The 14,377-nt window shown below is 36.3% G+C and overlaps 1 protein-coding gene across 4 annotated transcripts in view; it reads right to left on the minus strand.

Annotated features, from left to right (window-relative positions):
* Nucleotides 1–14,377, minus strand: part of MICU3 (mitochondrial calcium uptake family member 3) — a 77,996-nt gene that overhangs the window by 40,273 nt on the left and 23,346 nt on the right. For all 4 annotated transcript variants that reach the window (XM_027529596.1, XM_027529594.1, XM_027529593.1 and 1 more), the window contains exons 2-3: nt 9,885–10,038; nt 6,096–6,127 (exon numbers count right to left, since the gene is read on the minus strand). In XM_027529596.1, coding sequence (XP_027385397.1) covers nt 6,096–6,127; nt 9,885–10,038 — 186 coding nt within the window. The remainder of the gene's footprint in view (nt 1–6,095; nt 6,128–9,884; nt 10,039–14,377) is intronic.

The raw sequence follows: 14,377 nt of genomic DNA on the forward strand, positions 1-14,377 counted from the left end.
GGAGCCTGGTAGGCTGCAGTCCATGGGGTCACTAAGACAGAACTGAGCGACTTCACTTTCACTTTTCACTTTCATGCATTGGAGAAGGAAATGGCAACCCACTACAGTGTTCTTTCCTGGAGAATCCCAGGGACGGGGGAGCCTAGTGGGCTGCCGTCTATGGGGTCGCACAGAGTCGGACACGACTGAAGTGACTTAGCAGCAGCAGCAGCACCTCTTTAGGCTAAGTGGAATGACTAGATTTTTCTTTAGGGGAGAACCTTAACTACCTCCTAAAAAATCACTGGTAAGATAAGGCACAGACTGAATTTACACCAAAACCATTTTTTTTTTAACTTTGTGTTGTGGACATTATGAGAGAATAATATAATTACTTCCTACCTTTAGCAGCTATTAACACTTTACCAATTTTGTTTCACTTATTTCTCTTTTCCCACTTTTCTTTTGTGGGGGACTGCAGGGCTTCCTAGGTAGCGCCTGTGGTAATGAATCTACCTGCCAATGCAGGAGATGTAAAAGACGCAGGTTTGATTGCTGGGTAGGGAAGTTGCCCTGGAGTAGGGAATGGCAACACATTCCAGTTTTCTTGCCTGGAAAATCCCATGGACAGAGGAGCCTGGCTGGCTACAGTCCATGTGGTTGCAAAGAGTTGGACATGACTGGGCACCAGCACCACCACATATATATATATATATATATATATATATATATATTATAAATGTGTATATATGAAATCTAATTAAGATAAAACACTGAATTTAAGTTCTGGGGCCAGTTAGAAAAGGATGGTTCCGTGGAAGCCCTAGAAATGGTGCCCACCTAATGCAGGTCAGATATGATCAGCAGGTTTCACATACTGTCTGTTTTCTGTAGCCCATTTGGATTTAGGCAATTCTGGGGTAGATGAAGCAACTGGGCGACAGATTATACTGGGAAAGAATGAAGAGTATTTTATAGTGACTTAAAGAATGATGACATCAGATGAAGTGGGAAAACAGGCTATTGAGTTATTACGGTCACTGTTGAAATTTTTTCCTAATTTTAACCTAAATATTCAGTAAAGAATACACACTCCAATTGCTGATTAGTCAGCTTTTTTTTTTTTTTAATCAAGCAGAAGCGGGACTATTTTGCAAAATTTAAACATTTGACTCATGGCTCAGATACTAAAACAATTTTGTATTTATTGTGCATACTTGTGTTAAGAGCAACTAAGTGAAAATTATAAATAGGTTAATTGTGAAAAATTATTAAGGATTTGGTAAGATAACTTGAAATAATTTGAAATTAAAAAAAAAATTAGTCTGCTAAGTAACACAATGAAAAACAAACGAAACTCTAGCAAGTGCTTCTTTTCCAGATCTGATTTTTGCTACTTAAAAAGTGTGGTTCCCTAAAAGGCCCTGGCATCATTACCTTGCCAGACAGCTTGTTAGAAATGCACAATCTCAGATCCCATCCCAGACCTACCGAACCAGAATCTACTTTTAACAAGATCTATGAATGACTTTTATGTACACAAGTTTGAGAAACACTTTAGATGAATCCTTTCTGATGTGTGTCCTAAGTCACTTCAGTCGTGTCCAATTCTTTGCAACCCTGTGGACCATAGCCCATGTATATCAAAATGCTGTCCATGGGATTCTCAGGCAAGAATACTGGAGTGGGTTGCTGTGCCCTCCTCCAAGGGATCTTCCCCCCTTTCCCAATGTCGTTGTACCTTAAAAAGCCCTGTGACATTTATAAACCATCTTTTTCATTACTGAGCTGAGTTAGCAGACAAATAGGGAATCTCTGGGATGCCAAAGGCAGGAGAGGTATTTTTAGGGGATTTATAGAGTCCCTGAAGTCCATCTGTGAGTTCTTGCTCTCACTTCCTTCATACTGTTATTTCCGCACGGCAGGTAACAGATGCCACCAATGCTGAGTACTGTCTCACTAGGATAGCAATGGCACAGAGGTCAGAATTCACAACGACTAATGATGCTTAATGTTTAAACAACAGTAAATCCATAAAGATTTTTGTTAAAACAGGAGATTAAAAAGTATTTTGAGTATTCTTTATACACTTTCATTTATACTCTCTCTATTATATTGATATTACCTCTCTTTCTCCCTTTGAACTCTTTCCATGTATTAAACTCCATTTCTTCTACTCAGCAAAAATTTAAGACCAAAAAATCAGAGCTACCTTTTATTTGAGTTTCTTCTGTGTGCTTTTTTTTTTTTTCTGTGTGCTTAACAATAGCCTAATACACACTTCTTTTAATTCTAAAAATTCTCATTATGCATATATTACTGTGTCTTAAGATAAATAACTTACCCAGGATCACACAATTAATCAGTGACTGGCCAGATCCTTACTCACTCTAAGCAGTTTATTTTTGTAATAATTTAGTTCTGTCTGGTCTAGATCATCCAACTGACACATTGATCTTCTTTCATATCAATTTTAGGGACTTTTAAATTTTATTAAAATTTGTATTTCTGCTCAGGCTCGGACTCTCTCTCCCCACTCCCAGTGCCTATCTTAGTCTCTTAAAGGCAGTAGTATTGAAGACAGAGAATTTGATTGGCTTTTGTCCCTGGTTTCTGGGAGAAAGACTCCATATCCTTAGACCACACCAAAGTTTATGCTGAGGAGAAGAATCAGGATTGGGGCTGACCTTCAAAAACAACCCCATGACTCAAGGGTTGGGGGTGTGAGCTAGCCTGACCTCTGGGGAGGGAAGAAGAGAGGAGAAGAAACGGAGATTGAATTCATTTGTGTGGTCAATGATTTGATCAAGCGCAGCTATGCAATGAAACCGCCAATAAAAACTCTGGACACCAAGCTCAGAAGAGCTTTCAGGTTTGTAAACACATGGGTGTGCCAGGATGGGGCCATACCCTGATCCTCAGGAAGAAAGCACAGAAGCTGTGTTCGGAACCCTCCTACACCTTGTGTGTCTCTCCATTTGGCTGGCCTTGATTTGTTCCCTTATAATGATAATTATAAATTGGAAATCGAAGTACAGAATGTTTCTGAGTTCTATGAGTCGGTCTAACAAATTATTTAACTTGAGGGAAGTTGTGGGAACTATCTGAATTTGTAGCCACTTGGTCAGAAGTGTGGGTGGTCTGGGATCCCTTGAAAAGCAGCTGGCATCTGAAATGGGGGCAATCTTTTGGGGGATTGGGTCCTTAAATCTGTGGGGTCTGATGCTAACTCTGGACGGTGAGTATCAGAATTAAATTGCAGTACTGCAAGTAGGGACTAAATAAATATTTGCTGGATTGAATTCATTTACCTAGAATTACAGACCTTTGTTGGCAAAGTAATGTCTCTGCTTTTGAATATGCTATCTAGGTTGGTCATAACTTTCCTTCCAAGGAGTAAGCATCTTTTAATTTCATGGCTGCAGTCACCATCTGCAGTGATTTTGGAGCCCAGAAAAATAGTCTGACACTGTTTCCACTGTTTCCCCATCTATTTGCCATGAAGTGATGGGACCAGATGCCATGATCTTCGTTTTCTGAATGTTGAGCTTTAAGCCAACTTTTTCACTCTCCTCTTTCACTTTCATCAAGAAGCTTTTTAGTTCCTCTTCACTTTCTGCCATAAGGGTGGTGTCATCTGCATATCTGAGGTTATTGATATTTCTACCGGCCATCTGGATTCCAGGTTGTGCTTCTTCCAGCCCAGCGTTTCTCATAATGTACTCTGCATATAAGTTAAATAAACAGGGTGACAATATACAGCCTTGACGTACTCTTTTTCCAATTTGAACCAGTCTGTTGTTCCATGACCAACCTAGATAGCATATTAAAAAGCAGAGACATTACTTTGCCAACAAAGGTCCGTCTAGTCAAGGCTATGGTTTCTCCAGTAGTCATGTATGGATGTGAGAGTTGGACTGTGAAGAAAGCTGAGCGCCGAAGAATTGATGCTTTTGAACTGTGGTGTTGGAGAAGACTCTTGAGAGTCCCTTGGACTGCAAGGAGACCCAACCAGTCCATTCTAAAGGAGATCAGTCCTGGGTGTTCTTTGGAAGGAATGATGCTAAAGCTGAAACTCCAATACTTTGGCCATCTCATGCGAAGAGTTGACTCATTGGAAAAGACCCTGATGCTGGGAGGGATTGGGGACAGGAGGAGAAGGGGACGACAGAGGATGAGATGGCTGGATGGCATCACCGACTTGATGGACGTGAGTCTGAGTGAACTCTGGGAGTTGGTGATGGACAGGGAGGCCTGGCATGCTGCAATTCATGGGGTCGTAAAGAGTCGGACACGACTGAGCAACTGAACTGAACTGAACTGACAGATGCCTTTTAAAGGATTTATACAATTTTCTTGAGTACAATTTTTTAAGTAAATACTTAATATATATGTTATAGGAAAATTAGGAAGTGCAGAAAATAAAAACAGATTGTGATCCAGGGATTAACCATAATTAAAATTTTTATTTAATCTCATTTTAATTTCATTCTTTATCTATTTATTTTTTGTCATTCTTGTTGCAAATATTGAATAATTTTCTATGTAAAGTTTTGTAAGCATGATCATATTTTCCTGCCAAACATTCTTCATTTTCATTTTAATGGCTACAGAGCAGTTCTGAGTAACTTTTTATATTCTTAAAACCTGTGAACCCAGAAGAGATATTGCTTATGTGAATTATATTTAATTATATTTAATGCATGTGGAAATAGAAATGATACTTTTCTTATTGGTCACACCCCATAGCTTGTGGAATCTTAGTTTCCTGACCAGGGATTGAACTGCGACCTCAGCAGTGAAAGTGCTGAGTCGTAACCACTGTGGTGGTGGGAGTTTAGTCACTAAGTCGTGTTCGACTCTTTGTGACCCCATGGATTTAGCCTGTCAGGCTCATCTGTCCATTGGATTTCCCAGGCAAGAATATTAGAGTGGGTTGCCATTTCCTCCTCCAGGGAATCTTCCTGACCCAGGGATCAAACCCAGGTCTCCTGCATTGCAGGTGGATTCTTTACCAACTGAACTACCAAGGAAGCACCCTAAGCACTGTGCCACCAGGGAAACGATATATTCCCAAGAAATGATATATTTTTAAAACACAAAAATACATAAGCACATATTCTATTATCTCTCAGAGTGATGATGTCATCACTCATCATGAAGCCTCTAGAAAACGCCACTGTACCCTTGTGAGAGAATGAGAGTAACAGAACAAGCAACTTCTCCATTCATTATGAAGACAGTCTTGACTTTATGGATGCCCTGAAAAGGTCTTCGCATGTTAAGAAAAATCAGTTTATATTATTTTACAATGTGCTGCTTTATTCAACCCTATGTTTTTAGGCCTATTCATGTTGATAAACATAGGTCTTATGTATTATTCATTTTAGCTCTTCTTCATTTGTCCTTCATATGCCTACTTCACATTCTTTTATTAATCTTCTACTAATTGACATTTATATTGTTTCTGATTTTTTCAGGACTCCTGGTATAAGCATGCAAATGTTTCTCTTATATCTAGAAGTAGAATTTTTGATATGCATAAGATATTGCCAAATTTCTCTCAAAAGAGAAAATACCAACTTACATTCTCACCTGGTTCCTCCTTTCTATCCTTGATAATTACTGGTATTGTTAGATTTCTGGAAGCTGACTACTTGATGGGTGTAAAACAGTATCATATAATTGGTTTAATTTGCATATCCCTGATTACTGGTGAGGTTTGCATATCCCTGAATACATACATTTATTGGCCTCTCTGGCTATGTCCATCCATTATTTTCTTATTATCTTTTTTATGTTGATTTACAGGACTTCTATATAATTATAAGATACTTAGCCTTTTCTGTTCATAGGTTGCAAGCATATTCTCCCACATGTCATACCTCTTTTAACATTGTTGACACTGTCTTTTGTGTGCCAACATTTTTAATATTTAATTTAGCAAAATTTGCCAATAATCTCCTTTGAGTTTAGCTTTATGTATATTTATACATGTACATATCACAATGTATGCATCATAAACATATATATATGTGTGTGTATATATATATATATATACACACACACATATTTAATTGTGTGCATGCCTATGTATAGCAAGAGCTTTAACTTACCTGCTTGGAAAGTGACTTCCATGTTTTAGCAACTATAAAAAACAAACATAAAAAAGTGGATAATAAATACTTCATGTAATGTATATAAAAATCCAGTAACCATCTACATCATAACTCATGACACTGACTTTTATATCTAAAATGCAAAGTTTTTTTTAACCTCAAGATGTGGACCTATGTATGTTATACATTTTGTATTGGTCTCATGTACTATAAACTATTCATAATAATATCAGTGGAGTAGAAAACATATTTTCCATAATCATCATCTCACTTTGGAGATTTCTAGATTTAAAAAGTAAATTAACTTACTCCAAGTTAAATATCCTATGGGCTTAAAACACAAATAATGATATTCATTAAATGTTTTTAGAATATAAAATAATAGAGAAATTATAATTTTAAGGTGTTACCCGTGATCTCTGCTGTATTAATATCTCTGATTACAATTTGAAGGTTGGGTTTCTCTACAGTGAATGGGAAGGACAGGGCAAAGATAAAAAGAAATGAAGGAGAGAACAGGTGATGTTCTAGAAAGACTTGGCCTGTTCTCCACTCTTCTCTAAGAATGTTACAGTTGAATAAAATACTGGAGGTCACTTTCTCTTTCTGATTTCTCCTCACATCCCTGAAGACCTCAAACACTATAAGTCTTATAATATTAAAATAAGTGCAGTCAACAGTGCTGTTTCTTTGCTCAGATTTGAACACTGTGAATATATAATGCCTGTCCAAGAATTATCTCCAGGTTTGAATGTGATTAAGTCCTATAATACAGCTGTGTTAGCAACTAGTAAATATTAACTATTTCAGCTACAGCACAATAATGACAAGTAATATTTTTTCTCCATGGTCATGTGGGTTTTTTTATATAATTAACCATAGTTAATATAAATAATATATCAAATTCAAGATTATAAGATAGGCAGTTTTTGCTATGTACTTTTCTCTCTTTTAAGCAATGTAATAAGTCATTTTAAGATCACGAGGGAAGAACTATATTCTAAAATTTAGCAAACTGATTCCTATGAAGATAGTTTTCTTCTCTATGCAGTAACAACATCCTTTCTTTACCTAAGATAGTTAATATGGAACCCTGTAATCAAGTGATTAAAATCACAGGTCTATAAGGTAGACTTCAGCATTTAACCTTAATTATAATAATATACATTCACTGCGTAGACATCTTCATTTACATAGTGAACATAACAATGTAAATAATTTTATTATTCTGTTGCTTTTGAAATATAGCAGTAAGAAAGGAAGAAAAGTAAATGGTACAAAAGTACATGCATATGCTCTTATGCAATGTTCAGAAGGTATTTATCAGAAGAGGAAGTTAGACACTCTTGAGTTTTGTAGGGTTTATGAGATTTCCAGGGTAAATTATTCACAAAAGACATATTCATTCTGCCGGATATGTCATCATGTTCAGTATTACTGGCTTTTTAAAAAATAAAACTAAAGAGCCATTAAGATTGTTCTTCAAAGGATTCTCTGATTTTCTAAATTCTTTATTTCAAATGAAGTTACTGCATATATAAGGTAAAAAGAAACTTCATTCTTTTGGACATATTTTATTTCTTAGGCTATAGGTTGATGTTCATTATATTTTTAATACTTTTAAGTCTGAACTTTTTAAACAATAAATTCTTTAAAATTAAAAAGTACTTGAAGCTACATGAAAATAATTACTTATTTTAGCTCTAGATGGAAAATTTACCTTTTAGGTTCTATATAAGTAGGTAAAATAAATTTTCTTGATTTCAAACATAAAGTTATAATCAGTGATCTGATGTATATCTCAATTAACATTTATTTGAATTATAATTATTAAGCAAATGTTTACATGGCATAGCATTTTCCTGTTAATGTTGCCATAAAATTAAGGATTTTAAAAAATAATGGTTCTGAATTCAAGTGATAATGATGATGATAACAATGACACCTAGCAAAGCGTATTAAGTGCCTACTGTATATTGGTATTACACTAAACATAACTGATATCATTCAATCCTCAAAAAACTTCCTAAGACTTTGTTACTTTCACTTTTATAAATGAAGAAACAGAAGACTAAATAACTTACTCAGGTTCTCAAAGCTCATAAAAAAATGCCAAGGTCTAAACACAAGTCTGTCTAATTTTAATAGGCTACTTTGGTATGTATATGATTTAATATTCCATCTCTGAAGCATATTTTCTTTTTAGAGGTAAATATTTATTTTTAAAGTCCTATACTTTAAAAAAAAGTTTTTACAAATATCTTGATCTTTAGTTATCATTCTTAATTACAGCTTAGAAGTACTGATTAGAAATTAACTGATGTTGACAGAGAAGGAAAAATATCATATGACATATGACATCTCTTATATGTGGAATCTAAAAAGAAATGATACAAATGAACTACTTACAAAACAAAAAGAGACTCACAGACTTAGGGAATGAACTTATGGTTGCCTATACACACTGTTGTTCTATTTAAAATGGATAATCAACAAGGTCCTATGTATAACACATGGAACTCTGTTCAATGTTATATGTCAGCCTGGTTGGGAGGGGAGTTTGGGGGAGAATGGGTACATGTATATGTATGGCTGAGGCCCTTTACTATCCACCCCATCACAACATTGTGAATCAGTTATACCCCAATACAAAATAAAAAATAAATTAATTAAATATAAAAAATAAACTACTGTTAATCTGAGTTTCTTGCTTAAAGAAAACACCTGACAATATTTGTTGTCAATAATAACATCTGAGATTTCAAGTGAAAATTAAAATTTTGGAAAGCTTGTATACACCATGCATTTGACAGCTTTCCAACAAGCAAAGACTTTTCTGATAAGATTCTGATGGTATTAGTGAATGTGATTTTTTAAAAAACATTGTACAGTGAAATATGGCAATATTTGACAGATCGATGTAATTTAATGAATCAATATTTTCTAGCTGATAGTACAAAATTATATTAATGTAAAGAAAAAAGAGCCATTCAAATATGCAATGTAGGCCAATGGATTTTAACAAAACAGATGACAAAAATGTCAGAGTCCACATTGCAACTAAACTTTAAGAAACTACCAGCAGCCAAGTATTGATATAATACCAAAGAAGAATATCTATGATTATTTGAAAAGGCTTTTGTAATACCCTTCCCTTTTCCTCCTTCAATATCTGTTAGGCAGATTTTGTTCATTTGTGGATACTTTCTGAAAACAAACACTGCAACAAATTGAACACAAAGGCAGATATAAGAATCCAGATGTCTTCTATTAAGTCAGACATTAAAGTGACTTTGTAAGAATGTACATAATGCCAGAAAGTTTGAGAACCACTGCCTTAACACATGGAAAAGTGAGAAACAATCAATCTACATTTACACTGTAGGAACCATGACATATTCAGAAAAGACACAGGAAGAATTCTTGTCCAAGTCTAACTGCAAAGCCAGTTCTCTGAGTTCTTCTGTCCAGGCTGGATATAAGAACTGATTTGGCAGAATAAGAACCTTTATCAAGAATATTAAAAATAAGGTGGGTGTTTAGTCTGATGTACTGAGAAAGAGGGAACAAATGAAATTTCTGAAAAGAAAAGATACCAGAAGGGGTTTATAAGAAGTATTAGTCATTGTATCTTTTGATACATAGTATCACAACATCGTATCTTTTGAAGTATTACATTACTTGGTTAGTTGTTCTGAAAAACTTACACTGCTCCACAATTTTAAAAAATAGAGATAAGAAAAAATGTTATAACATTGTTGAGATAAACTTGAGAAATATACTTACTTTTGGGCTCATCTGTTGTAACAGCCATAATAAAATCATATGGAGTCATGAACAACTGCCCTTCACATTCTATAGAAGCAAACAAACGAAATCGCCTTTCCCGAGATGTAGCATAGAGGTCCAGGTCTTCGACTTCTGTTCTGCCAACAGCAACCTGAAGTTAAGAAAGCAAGTAAGTCTGGACTGTGTGAAGCGACACTTCCTTCTAGAAGATACATGTCTTCAATTACGTTGAGAGGGAATTAACAGAGCAAAAGAAAAAAGGTGAAAATACATAATCATAAACAAATATCCACATGAATAAAATGAATTAACACTCAGAAGATCCTACTATGAATATCATTCAGATTCTGAAGACTTTACACTGGCTCTTTGAACTCGTGATTTCTTTCTTTAGTTTCAGTCTCGGAGAACGTTAAATTTCTGAGCTAGTAGTTTCTTCAGAAGGAACACCAACACTTGCTGAATGCCTACTATGTACTCTCTATATAGGCCTACTTATTTAATTAGAACTCTTTTTACTGTAGTCTATTAATCTTCTAAAAGAAGAAAGGGAAACCCTGACAAGCTGTTCATGGCAACAACTAAGGAACCATTTAACAGCAGAGTTTAGATTTGTGCTAAAGTCGCTAACTCTAGATCACTAGGGTAGAGTTACCACCAATGATCACTCTGAATTCTACCCAAAGTTAAGATAAGCAGAATGAGGAGTGTGTGTGTATGGGGAGAAGGGAATCTCTTTTGTTTTCCTTAATTTTTAAAATCTTTCCTGGTAGATAGATAAACAATTTCTATTATTTATTTTCTTTGAACTGTAACAAAACTGTTAATATTTTTCTTCCTGATTCCAAAAGCAATGCATAGCTACTGTATATAATTCAGAAGACAGAATTTAAAAACTTGTAATTGTTTATGAATTTTTTGCCAAAAAATCAGGGTTATACTAAACTGTCTGGTTATCTGATTCTTTTTACTAATTAATATATCATTTTTCCATGGCACTAGTCTAGTTTTAGTAACAATGCAATATTACATAGTAAATGTTTGTTGCCTAACTAAATTAATGAATTCCACATGGTTGAATATTTAGGTAATTCATAGTACTTCACTACTATAAAACAATGTTATTAACATAATGGCCTGCCGTGAAAATATTTAGATGTATCTATAAATAGTTCCTTGGGATTAATTCCTGGGAGTAAACTTATTGGTCAAACAGTCATTTCATACACATTATCGAGATACTTCCAGGAAGCTTATGGCAATTTACATGGCTATCAACAATATAAAATTATACCTTCACACATTTCACACAAAACATTTTATATCAGAAAAAAATTCTTCTTTAGGATGACAAACTTAATCTCCTTATTGCCTCTTCTAAGTCATTCCAAACTGTGTACAAACTTAAAATTATTTAAACATCCACTATTTTGAGAAGTTGTATCAAAACAGACAATAAGAACTTTCAGTAAGGAAAATACATTTTATATTTCTAAGTTACACCTTATTAAAAAAAAGCCAGGCAAATTATTAATCTTTTCTACTACTCTGAAGACTAAGACTTTTAAAAACATAATGGAAATAGTCAAATACAAAAATTTTTAAATGCCTTTTTAAAATGGCCTGTACAACAGGTAGAATCTAGTCTCAGCCCTTAAAGAATATATGATCTATATAGGTGGACAAAATGCTAGTTGGAGGGACAAAAGGTACAAACATGGAAAAGAAAGTCAGAGTAAACAGAAGAAAAGCACAATAGACTGAGGTTAGTAAGAAGACTTCCCTGGTGGCTCAGACGGTAAAGAGTTTGCCTGCGATGTGGGAGACCAGGATTTGATCCCTGGATTGGGAAGATCACTTGGAGAGCATGGCAACCCACGTCAGTATTCTTGGCTGGAGAATCCCTTGGACAGAGAAGCCCTGGCAGGCTACAGTCCATGGGGTTCCAAAGAGTTGGACATGACTGAGCAACTAAGCACAGGAAGAACAACATATGAATTTTAATGTCAGGAAGAGATATGAGCATTCTAGGTTTACACAGCATATGTGAAGGTGGAAATCATCTTCCTGCAACAAAAGTTTTGCATTCATGGAAAAGTGTAGGTAAACTGTTAACAATTTCTGAGTGAAAGACTAAAGGACCGGGATTTAATCTGACAGAAAACAAAAATGGCCTTAGGAGATTCTTAAGTGAAGTAATGACAGAAAGTAAATGGTACTTTAGAAAGACAAAGCAACCTGGTAACAGAGATAAGATAGCTCAGCAGTATATTAATAGCAAAGTCAGATAATCCATATATTGGGAAGTTATCTGGGCTCTACCATGGGTAAGGAGGGCTTCCCTCATAGCTCAGTTGGTAAAGTCTGACAGCAATGCAGGAGACCTGGGTTCAATCCCTGGGTTGGGAAGATCCCCTGGAGAAGGAAATGGCAACCCACTCTGGTATTCTTGCCTGGAGAATCCCACGGACAGAGGAGCCTGGCAGGTTACAGTCTATGGGGTCGCAAGAGTCAGACACGACTGAGCGACTAAAGTGCACATAGGTAAGGAGTCACTCAATCACTCAGTGTCAATAATAAGCAATAATTTCCCTGAATACTCCTCAGGGATCCATCTACCATCTTAAGTCTGCTTCTACATCTGTATCTCAGGGGCTTTTTCTTCCTCTCTGGGCAGGGGAACCAATCTTGTCTGTGACCATAGTTTATTCTCCTGTTTTCTTCTCGCTAAGCCATTTCCTTGGGTTGAGGTGGCCCCCATCAACCATGACTCATCTCCAGTGAATTTCCTAAAGGACCACTCGATGTGGGGCACTCACTGCTTCTGCACCATAATCTGAAGTCATGCTTCAATCTAACACCCAGAACCACAATTTTTGCCTATTTCCTATAACCTAACATGAACTTTATGTGTGACTTCCGCCCTTACCTGGTGCTGCCACTACTGCTCATGAGGTGCCTGCTGCTTTCTCATCAAACTATCCCTCCTTAGGCCTGGTCCCAGCACACCAAGCCTGCCTGCCTGCTGCAGCTGGCAATTTGATCTACCTATGAACTAATGCTGACAAATCCTCCTTTTCCTTAACTTCTACCAACAATCAATTAACAAAGCCTGTTGTTCTCCCTCTGATTTCTCACATCCACCCACTGCTACTACGTTTGTTTAAGCAATCACTACTTCCCTAAAATTTTAGTCATGGCCTGTGGTTTTCGCCTCTATTCTATGAGAGAAAGAAAGAAAAAAACACGTGGAACTGTGGAACAATTTGTATTCTTTGAACACAAGAAACAGTTTCAGAAGTTAAAGGTTTTCATTAAAACATCACTGTATGTATGAGTTCTACCTCTTGTTGCCTTAGCAGAAGTACCCGTCATTTTTGATAATGGCACTAGGTGCCTACTGGTCTATTTATCACCTTAAAAGGAGGTGTGGGGAGGAGTTTGGGAACGGTTTGTGCCACAAATACATATATTTATAAATATATATTTCTATCCCTAAAAGGGATATATACACACACACACACACACACACACACATATTTGGTATACATATATATGGCATATATATATATATCCTAAAGGGGAAGAATATAATTTACATATAAAAAAGATAACCAGAGCCTGAGTGCTTAAAAGGGCCTCCAGCTACTGCAGTTGTGTGGGTCCCTCCATTGCCTCTGCTCAATTTAGTGTGATAAATCACATGGTGTAATAATACACATTGTTGTTGTTCAGTCACTAAGTTGTGTCCAACTCTTTGCCACCTCCTGGACTGCAGCATGACAGGGTTTCCTGTCCTTCACCATCTCCTGGAGCTTGCTCCAAACTCATGTCCATTGAGTCGGTGATGCAATCCAACCATCTCATCCTCTGCCACCTCCTTCTTCTCCTGCCCTCAATCTTTCCCAGCATCAGGATCTTTTCCAGTGAGTCAGTTCTTGGCATCAGGTGATGAAAGTATTGGAGCTTCAGCTTCAGCATCAGTCCTTCCAATGAATATTCAGGGTTGATTTCCTTTAGGATTGACTGGTTGGATCTCCTTGCAGTCCAAGGGACTCTCAAGAGTCTTCTCCAGCACCACAATTTGAAAGCAACAATTATTTGTCATTCAGCCTTCCTTATGGTCCAGCTCACATCTGTACATGACTACTGGAAAAACCATAGCTTTGACTAGACGGACCTTTGTTGGCAAAGTGATGTCTCTGCTTTTAATTACTCTGTCTAGGTTTGTCATAGCTTTTCTTCCAAAGAGCAAATGTCTTTTAATTTCATGGCTGCAGTCACCATCTGCAGTGATTTTGGAGCCCTAGAAAATAAAATCTGTCACTGTTTTCACTTTTCCCCCATCTTTTTGCCATGAAGTTGGCATTGCTCAAATGAACCATAGATTGGTAGTAAGCAAAAAACAATTTTCTCATGCCATCACAGTAAACTGGCCTGATCCTAGAGCATTCTAGTTATCATTAGCTGGTAGGACTGGGCTCATCTGG

The sequence above is a fragment of the Bos indicus x Bos taurus genome, chromosome 27 (assembly GCF_003369695.1).
Source record: "Bos indicus x Bos taurus breed Angus x Brahman F1 hybrid chromosome 27, Bos_hybrid_MaternalHap_v2.0, whole genome shotgun sequence".
In the NCBI taxonomy this organism is placed as follows: domain Eukaryota; kingdom Metazoa; phylum Chordata; class Mammalia; order Artiodactyla; family Bovidae; genus Bos; species Bos indicus x Bos taurus.